The following is a 15,112-nucleotide window of genomic DNA, read 5'->3' as shown; positions in this document are numbered from 1 at the left end:
GGTGCCTGACAGACACAAACATGCATGCACCTGAACAAACCTGAACAAACTCTTTCAAGGAGTGCAGTCATACACAGCCATCCCTTGTCCACCTGTCCCAGTGAATGAGACCTGCTCGTCCTTTCTTCTCCAAGCCATGAGCACTTGGGTAAACCTTGTCCTGCTGAGCTTTTACTACCTGCCTGTTCTCTCAATAAACTGCAGGGCTGCATTTAGCAAGTCTTTTACTAGCTATTAAAAGATTACACCTCCAGAGGATCCATTTACTATTTGGAGCCTGTGTCCAGCCATTTTGAAATGTATACCCTTTACAAGCATTTGTATACAAGCTCCTTAATAGATCTGTGTGAAATTCACAATTGTTGTTTCATAAAGTTTGGCACAAACACTTTCACTGGTGTCTCATTGTGGCTGAATTTTATTGATAATGTTTGTAAAGTGGCTATGTTAGCAATGAAAAGACAGGAACGCATGAATTTTCTCATTCCCTGGACAAAAAAATTACCCTTTCTCTAAAAAAAACTAGTCCATTTCTGTTGTGTTTGCTGTTGCATTTGTGAGATGAGGCCAAAATACTCTGGAGGAAAGAGCTCGTGTTACCCTTTCTGCTGAGCCCTAATTCATTTTGGGAAATCTGCCTGTGACCTTGGTAAACCAACTGCCAAGGCCATAGGCGTTAGCGAAGAACTAACAAACTCATAGTTGGAAAACAAACCAGCTCTCTGTATGTTAGTTTTGTAAGAATGTATTTAGTGTTTAGATTCTATGAAATGCTCGTAGGTTGCTGCATGCATTAATCTCACTTGTAAGTCTGTGATAGAACAACAAATTTAAGTTTTGCTTTATAACTTTGAAAATGTTTGCACTGAACTTGTGAACCCAGGCATGTGAATCATTTCTTCCCCCCTTCCCCACCCATTAAGGAGGCCTATCAAGTTTAAACAGGCCATAAAGATACATAGGATTGGTGAATGGCCCCACCAGACCTTGGAAATGCTACATGCAAAGAAGCTCATCTCATAGGTATGTCTACACTGGAAACATAAGTCGACTTATATTAGGTCGATTTATAGCCACTGCAGTAATTACTGTGGTGATGCACATCCATATTACCCTCCTTGGATCAGTACTGCGAGCCCTCACCAGGAGCGCTTCCATCGATCTAAGAGGGGCAATGTGGGGAATTGAAAGTCTGGTCTCTCAGCTCTGCTGGCAGTTCCCTACCAGCTGTCACATAGGCACCCAGTGGACTGTCCTCCCCACTGCTCCCTATTCCCCGCTGGGAGCTGGGGAGGCTGCACAGGGCTTCTCACCTTCCCATTCTCCACTGGGAGTGGGGAGGAAGCTGCCCAGGGCTTCTCGCCTCCCTGGTCCCTGCTGGGAGTGGGGGGAAGCTGCCTGGGTTTTCTTGCCCCAGGGAGCGGGGTCTAGTTGCCCTGGCTTCTCACCCTCCGGCCCACCCGCTCCCAGCTGGGAGCCAGGCAGCTGTGAAATTGACAAGACAGCTAATGTTCCCAGCTGGGAGTCGGGGGGTGGGACGGTAATACCACCTAGGCTTCTCACCCCTGCTCCCAGCCAGGATCAAGGGCCATTCTCTCCCTGGCTCTCCAGGGGAGCCGGGGGCAGCTGGACTCTTGCTAACCAGATTTCTTGTCTCGCCCCGCTCTTAGGTTGACCTGACTGTGTAATGCACACCAGCCCATAGACTGGAAGGTTACATGTAAAAGATAAAACAGAATCATAAGAAATGTTTTCCTTTCTTTGCTGTTTGAACTTTCACAGGGCCAGAGATGCTAAATTAAGGCAGAGATCCCCAGGGGTTACCCCTGGGTCCACCCTGAAAGACATTTCAAATTGACAGATTACTACATCTGTCATCTTTAGGAGCCATAGAGGGTAATGCATTTAGGCAGAGATCCCCAGGGGTTACCCCTGGGTCCACCCTGAAAGACATTTCAAATTGACAGATTACTACATCTGTCATCTTTAGGAGCCATAGAGGGTAATGCATTTATGTGTATATGCTTGCTTGCTTTAACCTGTAAATAACTGTCTCATTTCTTTTCCCTAGTTAATAAACCTTTAATTAACTTATTAGAGGGTTGGCTACAGGCATTGTCTTTGGTGTGAGAACTAAGATACAAGTTGATCTGGGGTAAGCGACTGGTCTCTTGGAACTGGGAGAAACCTGAATATTTTGTGATTCTTGGTGTAAGTGACCATTTATCAGTTAGTCCATCTTGCCTGGGTGGCAAGGTAGACTGGAGAGCATGAAGGGACTGTCTAACTCTGAAGTAAGATACAGCGATCCAGTTCACATTTGTTCTTGGGCTGGTGAAATTTAATTACAGAACATACCACTAGCTAGGGGTGTCTGCCCTGGTTTTACCTGTCAGCCCTGAGGTCAGCACTCCTGCTCGTGAGCCACTCCAGGCAGTGTGACAAGATTTGCAGCTGAAAGATGCCTAAAGCTAAGGCCCCATGACCCAAAGAAGCCTCTTTTCTTTCCACCCTGGAGCCTGGCAGGACAAAGGGGGCAGTGTCCTCAGACTCTAGCCTGCACAATTTTAGCAGTAAAACACTTGTACCTGAAATCAAGGCAGCAACATCCCAGAACATAGCTATTTCACAAATGACTGGATACTTGGGCAGGACATTTTGGAGCTAAGAGAAACAGCCTCATTAAAAATCCAGAATTAATGGTGTTCCTCCAGCTAGATGCTTGCTGGGGATGGGTAGGTTCCAACACTTCACTGCAGCATCTTCCTACACCAGCTCCAGGGCTGGCTATAGGTATGCAAGACCGTGAGAAAAAGTGAGACTGAACCAGTGGCTGTCTCCATCCCATCATTTACCCAGAATAGCCCGGGCTGCCTTCCTCCCACTGCCTCTGAGCTGCAGTGAGCCTCACCATGGATGCCTGATTATGGGTGAGGAAAAGAAACAGGGTGGAGCCCAATGCTTCTCTGTGGTTTGTTAAGTCCTCTTAGGTTCCTGAAGATGATATTTCCCACATTGATTTTAGCCTTTTCTTTTCCCGTTGATGGGTGGTAACATTCCGCTCTGTATTTCTGATGGATTTGAAACCAACTTTTTTCTCCATCTCTGTGGTATTGGAGATAGCACCAGCCCTTGTGCACACCACTCTGCTACCAAGGTTTGCTAAACAGCGGCTGCACAGCTCTCCTGATTGGAAATGAGCACCTGCAAATTCCATTAGAGCGAATGGAAGTTGAGTGCTCAGCAACACGGGGGTAGGGGAGGGCAATTAGCTCGTTTAAATTCTTGTCAGCACAGTGGTTTCCTTTTTCATCCCCAGATCTTATTTTCCTGAGCGTCTTCCAATGTGTTGACTGAGCGCCGTTGCTGCTGCTACACGGATAAGGAGAGCAAGTCACTGCCCCGGGGGAGCATGTTACACAAAGACTCTTACCAGCTGCTGCATCTGCTGCTGTTAATGTCTACACTTCTCCTGCTGCCAAAAATAACAAGTGAATAAATGCTAGAGAGACAGGAGATGCCTTTTTGGATTCTGCTCCATTGTGTTTTTAATTAAATAAGTCAAGTCAACCATCTTCTAACTGGTTACAAGGTTCACATTCATTTCTGTGCATGGAAGATTCAAACTAGAGTACTGAGTACTCTCCTCAGAGGATGTGTCTGTCAGCACTTCCAGGGGGCTGGCAGACCACAGTGGCTCCGGGAATGTAAAAAACCCTGTGTAACATCACTGCTATGCAGCCAGGCAGGCCTTTAAGCCAAACCCTTAACACAGGGCCAGTAAGAAAATATCTGGACATTAGTTTAGCTGTTAATTTAGTTTTGTAAAAAACTCCTAGGTGGCAGCAGAGAGTTCTCCCCATCCAGATAAATAAACGAGGGATGCTGGACTCCCTTAGGTGCACACTTCCAGCTGCCCAAGGGACCAGTGCATTTCCCTTTGAAGCTTGCCTGATGCCGGGGCCGACCCTCCCTTGCCTCCTGTCCCCTTGGATTTTCCCCGACAATGCGGAGAGCCCCTGCAGCTGAACTTACATCTGCTTTCCTGGAGGCAGGTGCTCTGATTTTAAACTCCTGGGCTGTGTGATGTCAGCCACTGAAGAGGGCCAGATGCCTGAGATTCCTCCCTTTGAGCTGACAAGCAAAGATGGATCAGAGGAGGAAGAAGGGAAGGAAGAAAACAGCTGAAGTAATAAAGCAGCTCTCCATTTTACAGCCTTAGAAGCACAGATGGCAGTTGTGAGCCTTCCTCTCTCTGCCCTGCCGGGGTGACATGCAGCATAGCTGCAAGTCAAAGGCTCCATTCAGACCCTGCTGCCAGCTCCTTCTCTTTCTTCACACTTCTCCCCACCCGAAAGATTAGTGAGTGAAAGGCCCACCCCCACGAACTAGCCTGATAGCTGGAGGTTACTATGCTGCAGTACCACAAGGGAGTTCGGGTTCAGGAGAGCACGACAGGCTGAGTGCATGCACTGCTTTCTTCTAGCACCTAAGCCTGGTCCCTGTCCTATAGGACAGAGAAGGGAGAGAGAATGTGTAGCTCTATCGAACACACCAGAGAAAGAATGTGATGTTAGAAATTTGCCTCATGTCTAATAACTGGAACACAGAGGAATAGTCCTTTTATGTGCCAAGGTCAGAGACTGTCTCTCTCCCCCAGCCTGAAGATACGTTCAGGGAGAGAGAAAAAACCTTTAAATAAACAAATAACTGGTGAATGACTCTCTTGTGCTTGGGAAGGTCAAGTGACTGGCTGAGCAGAGAACTGACTCCCTCTGTCTATCCCAGGGCTATGTACAGAGAAGGTAGCCATCCAGTATGACTCCCAGGAGCTGCTAATGAATTCAGCCCTGCCCTGAGGGACTGCTCCAGCAATGAGACAGAATTCCAGCCTCTAGGCCAAATCCTAGCCTGATTTAAGACCCACTGAAGTCATGTGTGATTGCAAAAGGTGTAAATCATGGCAGGATTTGGCCTTCCATATTTAATCACATATCCCACGTTCATCTACCAAATAACCTCAGCTCTGAGTATTGCAACTTTTCTCTCCATCTCTTGGGATGAGGGGACCTGGTATCAGCTCCCACCTGGGGGCTGGGATTGAAACCCCCATATTAACTTCTTATTATGCACAGGTCTGATTCCAGATGGGCTCCCTAGAGGCAACAGCCATTCTTTTATGCCACTGCGGTATGTACCCTTTCACTTCCTGTGCATTTCTGTGTTTTCCCAGGCCATAAAATTATATCCAAAGCCTTTGTCCTGTCTGGGATTTATTGTGTGTCTCAGGGCTAGGCTACACGAGAATGCTACAGCAGCTGTGCCACTGTAGCATGTCTGGTGAAGATGCTCTCTCGTCAACACGATAAAACCCCCTTTACAAGGGATGGCGCTTAGGTCATTATAAGTTACGTGCAGGGGGTGGCTTATTCACACCCCTGAGCAAGATAACTTCTACCACCATAACACAGTGTCAACAAGCTCGCAGCTTGTGAAATGGGCCATTTGAAAGGCTGTCATTTTAAAAGTGCTACAAAGAGTTTCATGTCCTACACAGCCTGAGTTCGCCAATTTTAGAGATTTTTTTCAACCATGCGTCCCTTAAAAAATTAAAAGGGTATTTTCCTCCTTCCTGTTGCTGTGCAAAGCCCCCTGACTCTCCCAATAACAGGGAACAGTGAACCTAATCTGGTTCAGTTATAGAGTGTGGAGGTGTTACTTGTAACAACAGCAGTTAGCAGTTTCGAGACAGAAGTGTGATTTTTGTTTGTTTCTGGGTGTTAAGAAAAATAGACTTCTCAAAACAACAGCATTTTGTTTGAAATCATATCTGTGCCGCTCTGAGTTTAATTGTTTATCTTTTTTCCATTTCTTGGGATATTTATTGTCTGCCTGGTTTTGGGTGTAGCTCAGACTCCCTGCTAATAAAATATTTCCCCTCTTTTTCATATAATAAATAAATAAATTCCCCTTGCAGTTTACAATATTAAACCCTCCATTCTCTGAACGGTTCCACATGTTGCAGGAAGTGGCAGCCTCTTTCCTGCCGGACTGCAGCCCTTGTAGACAAAAAATAAAAATAAAAATAAACTTTTGAAAAGCACAAACAAAACAAACAATAGCAATAATAACGCCTCACTTCTCAGAACCAAAGTGCTGGTTGGAGCTCCAGGTAAACACACTCTCCCCTACTGACTGCACCAGAATTGTTTCCACTGGGGGCTCCCTGCTGGAGCTGGCAAAGTAAGTTTGATTAAAGAGCAGTATGGATCTGATTCATGGTTATCCTGCACCTTGGTGCTGATCCAAAATCTGTCAAAGTCAGTGGGAGTCTTTCCATTGATTTAAATGGGCCTTGGCTCAGGTTCACTGGGTGGTCATATTGTGTAAACCATTTCTGTTTTGTTTTGGGGACCATTTACGGCCACTTTATACTGATGCAAATGATGACACAAGGTAGAAGTCAACTGGAAATAGGGCCCCTCATGCTGTACCTATAGCTCTTTTTGTCCTGAGTATATTGAAGAAATGCTGCAGTATGCATTAAGGCCCTTATTCTGGAAAGCACCTCTGTTCAGGACAGCTTTTATGCATATGCTTAACATTAAGGTGTGCTTAAAGTTATGCCATGCTTAAGTGCTTTCCTGAATTGAGGCCTAAGTCTGCTCCAAAGGTAAACAAATTATAATATAGGATGAGGCAGTTAGAGGACAGAATGTGAATATTAAAGAAAGAGAGGTCAAAAATTATTGTTTGCACCAGAGGGTCTGTGATCTTGAAGGAGGAGGCTGTTGTATATTTGCCCTTTATAGTTTATATACCTAAAGGTAGTAGTTTAAAATGTGCTCTTCAGTGGGTACAGAGTTTGAGTTTCACAAACAACTCCACACGTGAGTTGCAAAGGTCATACATAGAAAAGCCCCCTTTGAAGCATATATTTGTTAATTTCTTTTCACTTTTCTTTTCACCAGGGGTCCCCAACGCGGTGCCCGTAGGCGCCGGGCATATAAATGCGCTCGCGTCCTGGCAGGCAGTCAAGCATCCGCCGAAATCGGCGGCATTTTGGCAGTAAGGCCTCTCAATGACGCCGCTTGCCACCGACAAGCGACTTCATCAAGAGGCGGCAACACTGAAATGCCGCCGAAATTCGGCAGCATTTTGGCGGATGCTCGACCGCTACAGTCCTTCGTCTGGCGCCTGCAAGACGAAAAGGTTGAGGACCACTTATTTAGACATAAGTAATTCCTTGAAAAACTGTAAAGATAGTTTAGGCCCAAAATTTAGGGATAGAAAAATAAATGTTTTTGTTTTGTTTTGTTTTTACAAAACCTGCTATTAGTCAATCTTTTCATGATTATTTTTAAGCTCAACTGGAAACAGTTTCCACCTTTTTGCATCAACATTCTCTTAGCAATATCTGCAACCCAAACACTGCAGAAAGAATTGTGCTAGTACAAGGGAGCTGAAAAGTCAAACTGCCTGGCATAAGTGCTAGAACTGGGGGTGCTGCTGTACTCACTGGCTTGAAGAGGTTTCCATCATTTACAGTTTGGTTCAATGGCTTTCAGCAGCCCCACTAAAAAAATTGTTCCAGCACCCCTGCCGCCTGGTCTGTTTTCATTGGTTACTTTCTGCATCTCAGTTTGGACAAACTGTATAACAGGAGTAAAATAAATTCATATATTTAAAAAACTATTTCAGTTTAACAATATAAGGTGTTGTTAGTAACCCTGGGAGGGAGATGTGGATTGTTGCTCTTTTTTAAAAAGAGAATGGTGATGGGGTATGTACTCCACACAGGCCCTGAAAGGATTAATGTGGGCCCAAGGGACCAGTTAGGGTACCTGGCTGTACCTGGAGGGAAAGCCAGGCTTAATTGAACAAGAGACTCAGCTGGGCTGGAGCAGGCTGGATTATAAAGCCAGAAGTTTGCTGGAGAAGGGGACTGCAGGGAGACTCTGAGGTTGCTCTCTGGGAGCACAGAGGAGGGGAGATAAAAACCCAAGAGGGAGAATAAGCACCAGGATTCTAACCCTAGAACAAGGGTCAACCCCAGAGGAGTTGTGGGGAAAGGAAGCCTGAGAGAGCTAGGTGGGAAGAAGCCCAGGGAAAACAGCAGCAAGGGGTAGGATGGACCATGCACACCTTGGCTGCTTGTTACAGGGTTTCTGGGCTGGAACCCAGTGGAGAGTGCAGGCCTGGGTTCTCCTATCAACCTCATTGAGAAGTGGCACAGAAGCCCTAGAGAGGAGCTCTGGACAGCTGGATTGGAGATTTATTTTGTTATCCTGGAAGGGGAGGACTATAGTGACGTCGCCAGAGGGCCAAACCGCAAAAACAGAGCCCCTTGAGTCACAGAGAGTCAGAGACAGCAGAGCATGCAGTGAGCAGCGGAAGGGGACACCCGAGTTGGACAGAGCTGTTCCCCAGAGCGACCAGGAAGAGGTGCCACCTAGCTCTCCCTGTGACAGGGACACTGTCAATTTTTTCTTTTTTTTACATGGGTGTAGGTTGGGGGCATATACTTTGTTAAAGTGCACCAAGGCTGAGAATTTCAGCCATTATCCTGCATTTATTTTTGTGTTTCTCTTTCCGTTGCTCAAACGGGTGTGCTCCGGCACAACAATGGCCATAAACAGGATGTGCCTGGATCCCCCTCCTGCATTAGCGTGTCCCCTATGCTGATCACCCATGTCAGCAACAGTTTACTCTGTCTACCTGCTGTCCAGCTCCAGTTTACCAGTGCTCCCAGGCCATGTCCATGGATCCATAGGAGATTAGGGGGACTGCTCCCCTGTCCAGCTGTGCCTGCCCCCACCCTTGTGCATGAGAATTCTGATATTCTCTCATGCTAGGGCATGAGATTAGGAAGTGAATCCAACCATGGATGAAACTGACTGCCTAAAGTACTGATAAATGCACAAAGTAAACACACAGAAAAACAGAGAAATGTCTCTTGCCATCTCTCTAAATTTGAATAATCTGTGACAACAGGAAGTAAAGATACGTTTCAGAGAGAAATTTGCTGTGTTGACAGCATCCCTTTAAATATGATTTAAAACAAAAACCTGATGCTGCCCCTTCAAAAATTACTAAAAAACAAAACAAAACAAAAAAACACACCCAGCTCAGATCTTGTTCCATGTTTCTTCCCTGAGGATGTATTTAAGGGTGAAGGGGACTCAGTGGGTATCTCAGAATAATGATGGGGCTGAAAAGGAGTCTGAAGACCTCTTCTGGAGTAGCCTCTGGGTTGCCCCAGGAAGAGATCAAACTCCAGGAAGCAAAAACCTAACCTAACTGTGGACTGGACAAGGGGCAGCACAGGCTAGGAATTTGTCTGTTGCAATCTGAGACCATCTCTTTCTGTTATGGAAACGATTCCTATTGCCTAATTTTGGATGAGTTCCCACTTGCCTGCATCCCAGTCTCTCTCCTCCCCCCTCTCCTGCCACAAAAAGCTAATTGGTACAAACTACTCCCTTTTGCTTTGGGCAGGAGAATTGCTGGCAGCCTCCAACCAGCACTTCCAAAGATATACAAACAATAGCAAGGACAAAATATAAATACTATTACAGAAACACCCTGCCACCACCAGCCAAGAAAGCTTTCAGTATCGATCTCTAGACCAGCAAATGATCACTGAGGAATCCAGCCTCCATGGTGGTGGAAGACAAAACAACTGATGGCACCTTGGAAGGAGACCAGTTGAATCCCCAGAGACAGAGAGCATTGCTTTCACTTTCTCTAAGTCTCTCTCTCTCTCTCTTAAATAGTGTTTTCATTGTCTCCAGGACATCTCTTAGCTGCGGCTTTGGTGCACTTGATAACAAGCAGCTGAGGTGGAAAATGCTGCACCAGTGCCAGAGATCATGGTGTGGCTGTTTGCTGGTTCTGCTACATGTTTTCCCGATGTCCTGGCATTTTGCTCTTCCAAGAGCATGGTCTGAGGGAGTGTGCTCACCCTTGTAGGACTCAGTCACAAAGTGTCTGACATGAGTCTTTGTCAGCATAAGGCAGAAGCAGTCAGGATGGGAGGAGAGAGTCTCCCAGATCCTCTCACTGGGGATTTACTAAGAGGTTTCTTGGCAACAAACCCCAACCAAGTCCCTTTCTGACAGTTCCGTCAACCCAACCAAATACAGTTTAGCGAAGTCTTTAAGTTTGCCCAAGGCGATATCAGTGCAACCCTTGGCTCCTCTCACCTCCTCGCTCATGCTCGGCGAGATGAGGGATTTTAAAGTGTACGAAGATTTTTAAAACATACAATTCTCTCTTTGGAGGTTTAGTGCAGAAATGTCCTTTGAAAGAAGGGTGGCGCTTGTGCAGAGAAGAAAGCTAAGAGGTGAGGTATGGAAGCTAGTACCTACTGCTTTGGTTCTCCCCACTGCCAGCTTCTGAGCTCCATTTAGTTTCAAAGGGTGGCCACATTATAATCCATCTAGATGAGCCAGAGCTCCTGGCTGTTACTGCATTCCCCCTGCTGTGCACTGGAGATTCAGAAAGCACCTCGCTAGGATGAGGAGCGCATGGCAAACACAAGCCTTATAAACGAGGGTGTGATGCGTGTCAGCAGGGGACAGTGGCCCCTTTCCACTTGCCCCTTTCCTGCTTCCCCAGCTGTTCTTGTGCTCAGGTTTTTCTTTTTTCAGTCTAACCGTATGTTTCCATACAGAAACCCAACAATGAGAGCTCTTACGTGATCCAGAAGGCTCTTCTTTCCTCTAGCAAACTGATGGATCTGTTTGTGAGGGTCTCTTGGTCGCTGGCCAGTTTGTAGCCAAACAGACTCATGGCTGGGCCGCAGACGCTCTGCACCACCCGAGCCAACTTGAAGGGGATGCTGAAGCGCCACTTCTCGAACTGCTCCGAGGAGTTCTTTTGGGTGGAGTAGATGCCATTGCTGTCCTGAGGTGCCTGGGTGTTCTTCTGGATCCATTCCTCCACCTGTGGGGTGAGGCTGATGCCAGCAAACCTGTACATCTCCTTGGCATTTTGGAGGGGTGACCTGGCAATATCCTCATAGCGGATCAGCATGTAGCGGCCCCGCAGCCAGGCTGGCTGTCTCAGGCCAAGTTCAGCCGAGAGGCGGATGCTCTCACAGTTCCCCCGCAGCCTCTGCACCTCATCCTCATTGAGGGGAGCTGCTCCTTCTGAAGCCCATTTCTTCCAGGTTTCATACTTGCCTGAGAAGGCCACAATGCGAGACGCCAGCACTGCCCGGGGGTCCCGCACCAGCTGGATGATCCTCATGTCTAGGCGAGGGTCTTCAACCAAGGGTCGTAAGAACTCCAGCTGCCGAATTCGCACTGTCTTGAGTGCCATGTGATTCTTGTGCAAGCAGGCTTCTGCAGCGAGGGTAATGTTGAGGGGGCCACAGCGGCGGTTCTTGCAGTGGTACTTCTCAAAGACCTTCTTGACAAAAGGGGTGCAAACAGGGTCCTCACACAGGGAGCGGCTTGAGCCCCGCCGGAACATATACGGGGTCAGGTGTTCCTCAGGGAATGGGGTGATGAAGTTCTCCAGGATGTAGAGGTCACAGAGTAACAGCTGCTTCAAGACATCTCGGTAGACGAGGGCCGATCCCACCGCGTTTGCTCCGCCTGGCTCGAATGACACTGTCCTCTCGATGTGCCACAATGGCTCAAAGAGATAGAAAATGTTGCCCTGTTGGTTGAAGAACTCTCCCACAAAGGAGGAACCTGTGCGGGTGGTGGCCATCAGGAGCACATGTCTCCGGGGTCCCTGTGCCACAGTAGGCTCCCTGGTCCCTCCCAGCTGCAAGGTGACATTCTGAAGCCGGCTCTTGAGCTGAGAAAAGGCAGAGTCCAGCTCGCTGAGGGACAAGAGGGACCCATTTTCTGACAGCACTAGGCCAGGGTCTGTGCTGTTGACCTCCATCAGAGGTTGTGGGGCTTGCTTCAGCTTGTCTGATACCCTGCAAATAAAGAGAACAAAACCACAAATGAGGCAGTGGTTAAAAAGGGGGACATTTAGATTTTCACCTCTAAGCACCTGAGTTCATCTTATTTCACCTGAGGCCTAACAAGTTCAGTAGTTTCAATTTACTCCCTTGTGCCCCTCTGTCCATACTGCAAAGCCAACACAGACTGGCACAACTGGCAGTCTCTTCAGGAGAGGTCCAGTTTTGGAGTAGCAGTAAACTGCAGGTGGGGATTAATGGGCAGTGGCGGGGCTGTAAGGGAACCCAGGAGTAGAACAGCAGGACATGCTGCAGGTCAGGACTGAGGTGCTTTTGGCGTAACTGCTTAAGGGACATTTGCACAGAATATGTCCACTCTATTCATCCTTCATTTTCTCAACTGCTAACATTTATCAGCTTTTAAAAAAGAAAAGCCCTAAGGCAGGTCTACACTGGAAACTTACATAGGCATAGCAACATCTCTCCGGGGTGGGAAAAATCCACATCTCTGAGAGAAATAGTTAAGCTGACCTAACCCAATATAGACAGCACTGTGGCCAGAAAAAGTCTTCCGTGGACCTAGCCACTGCCTCTCAGGGAAGTGAATTAACTACAGTGAAGGGAAAACTCTCCTGTCACTATAGTGAGTGTTTGCACTGAAACGCTGCTGCAGCTGCACCAGTGCGGGTGTGCCACAGTAGCACTTTAAGTGTAGACATGGCCTAAATAAAAACCCTCTTCATTCCCTCAGTATGGGCAAGTAGGCAGCTTCAGCTAGACACTTTGGCATCTACTCACTTGTCATAGTCTACCTAGCTATGATCTTCTATGATGCCCATCTCCAGTGTATTTGTCTTGCGCATTCTCAAAGCATGAGACTTACATATTAATCCAACTATGCTGGGGCTCACTGGAGATAACCAGGAAACTAAGGCATAAAAAAATTTGGTTGATTGGGCAGGCTGTTTACTGAAAGTGGGGAAAGAACTGGAAGAACCAGTGCTAAGAACTGCTGAGAACAAGGCCTTTCACTGTAGCCAGTTGTAGTGACTGACTGGGATTGTAATGGAAAGAAGGTGATAGGCATTAATGGGTTTCACAATCCACGAGGGAGAAATGTATCTAGTTGTACATGGTTGGAAGGCTGGCTGCAGAAAGGTGAGGTGAAGGCTACATCAAGAATGAAGAGAAATCATCCCCAATCTCCAATCCCCAATATAGCAAGAGCTTGCTCTCTCTTTTTTCCTACCTCGATATGATATTGTTTTCCTTCTCGATAATGACAAGAGCTACAACAAACACCAGGAGAATGGCATACTTGCTCTTCATTCTCAGGCAGTGCCGCAGGTCCCGGATATCCTGGGGTAAAGCGTGTCCTTTATCCATGGGGAGAGACTGGGGAGTCCAACGTTTTGCCTCAAAGTCTCTCCCCGGCGAAGAAGAATAAAGGAGCACCTTCCCCCGCTCCTTGTGCTCTTCAGCTATCTAGAAGGCATTGTCCAGTTTTAATACTTCTTGATCAGACAGGTGACACCCTTGCCTGCACAGAGAGAGAAAAGGGGAAGTGTTAGTGCTGGGAATGAGAAGATAGGCTGCCTAGAATAAACCAATTTAAGAACTTAACTATCGCAGGGTCAGCATCTTTCATATGGTGGATGCTTTACATAGATTTCAAGAGTTACACAAAATGCTGACCCAGGGAAATCTCCATCGAGATTGACCCCCCACCCAATCAGTGTGATATTTTCTCCAGTATCTGCTCAGAGGCTTTAACAGCACTGCACCACACAAACAGAAAGCACTTTTCCTCCCTCTCACCCGCTGCTGACTCGGACAGTCAATAAAGCATCTCTTTACCCTCTCAGGAATTAAAGAGCGAGAGAGCAGGGCTCTACATCAAGGGCCTGGTCATAATCCCACTGCACTGTAAGAATAGGATTTCAAGTAACACTGATTATAAATGGCAATTCTCAATTTAAATAAAAACTCACTCCTGTCAAGCCCACAAATGCTACCCACTGCAGTCAAAAATAGTCCCTCGCCCCTTCCCAAGGCAGTAAAACATCCCTAATGTGTCTGTCTCTGTTTACAGTAGACTGTGTGCTTCTCAGGACTGCAACTGTGGGCTTAATTTTGGTCTCACACTTGTGTAAATCAGGAGCAATTCCATTGAAATCTCTGACTTCACACCAGTTTCACCCAGTTAATTATCAGGCCAATATGTCATCTTCTGTGTCTTGCAGAGCCGTGAGTGACCAGTCAGTGCTTGTGAATAATGATAACATGTAATACATTTTAGATAGTCAAGAGGGGCACAGGATTCATATTCACTTCTCTAGAATCTTTCCCTGGCATCAAGCCGTCAATTCAAAGATACGGCCTTTAGCTATTAGAGTTCTTGTCCTCACTTTCATCTCTCCTGCCCTGACTGTTTCTCAGTAGTTTTAAATAGAAATAGGACTAGCTGGCTCAGGTGACTGAGGATCACCTGGGGGCAAATTTGGATCAGGTTAGTAATGTCAGAAATCACTGCACCAACACAGCTGCTTAGCTTTTCTGGATAACAACTGGCAGTCTCCCATCAGTGAGCAGGGGGTCTGCATCAAAAACCCACCAACACAACTTGTACTAAGTAGCACCCTTCCAGACAGTCTCAGCATAGGAGTCAAGGATTCTGAATAATTCACTCCCCATAGCCACTCCCTCAGCCCTGAACACAGGCCTTTCAGGTCAGGTTTGCAGGACATTGTCCAACCCATGTGTGACAGCTTGCACTACTGTGACTATGCAGTGCCTCTCGCTATGACACCTTTCCTGAGAAACATCAAGTCCTTCCAGTGCAACTGTAATGCTTGTTCCAGTGGATTTACTTTACTTTTGCAGTTTGGCATTTATCAAATGCAGCCGTAGGGGATCTTCATCTTTTCCCTATAAGGACTGGCCTTTCTCTAAACACAGACCTTAAATGCAAGGGGCCAAATTACCCCCTGCTGTATCTTCACTGAATTTTAGGGATGGATTGGCTGAAGTACTCTACACATCTAAACTGGCTATCAGGAAGTTTAGACTTGAAATTAGACAAACGTTTCTAACCATCAGAGGAGTGAAGTTCTGGAACAGCCTTCCAAGGGGCCAAAAGACAAATCTGGCTTCAAGACTAAGCTTGATAAGTTTATGGAGGGGATGGTA

The 15,112-nt window shown here is 46.8% G+C and overlaps 1 protein-coding gene across 2 annotated transcripts in view; it reads right to left on the bottom strand.

The window, feature by feature from the left end:
* Positions 1-889: 889 nt before the first annotated feature.
* The window catches only part of CHST3 (carbohydrate sulfotransferase 3), a 47,022-nt gene continuing 32,799 nt past the window's right edge, over positions 890-15,112 (bottom strand). For both annotated transcript variants that reach the window (XM_030570502.1, XM_030570503.1), the window contains exons 2-3: positions 13,173-13,463; positions 890-11,938 (exon numbers count right to left, since the gene is read on the bottom strand). In XM_030570502.1, coding sequence (XP_030426362.1) covers positions 10,696-11,938; positions 13,173-13,309 — 1,380 coding nt within the window. In that variant the 5' untranslated portion in view covers positions 13,310-13,463 and the 3' untranslated portion in view covers positions 890-10,695. The remainder of the gene's footprint in view (positions 11,939-13,172; positions 13,464-15,112) is intronic.

Source organism: Gopherus evgoodei, chromosome 7 (assembly GCF_007399415.2).
Source record: "Gopherus evgoodei ecotype Sinaloan lineage chromosome 7, rGopEvg1_v1.p, whole genome shotgun sequence".
Taxonomy (NCBI): domain Eukaryota; kingdom Metazoa; phylum Chordata; order Testudines; family Testudinidae; genus Gopherus; species Gopherus evgoodei.
This window is presented reverse-complemented; position numbering and strand designations above follow the sequence as displayed.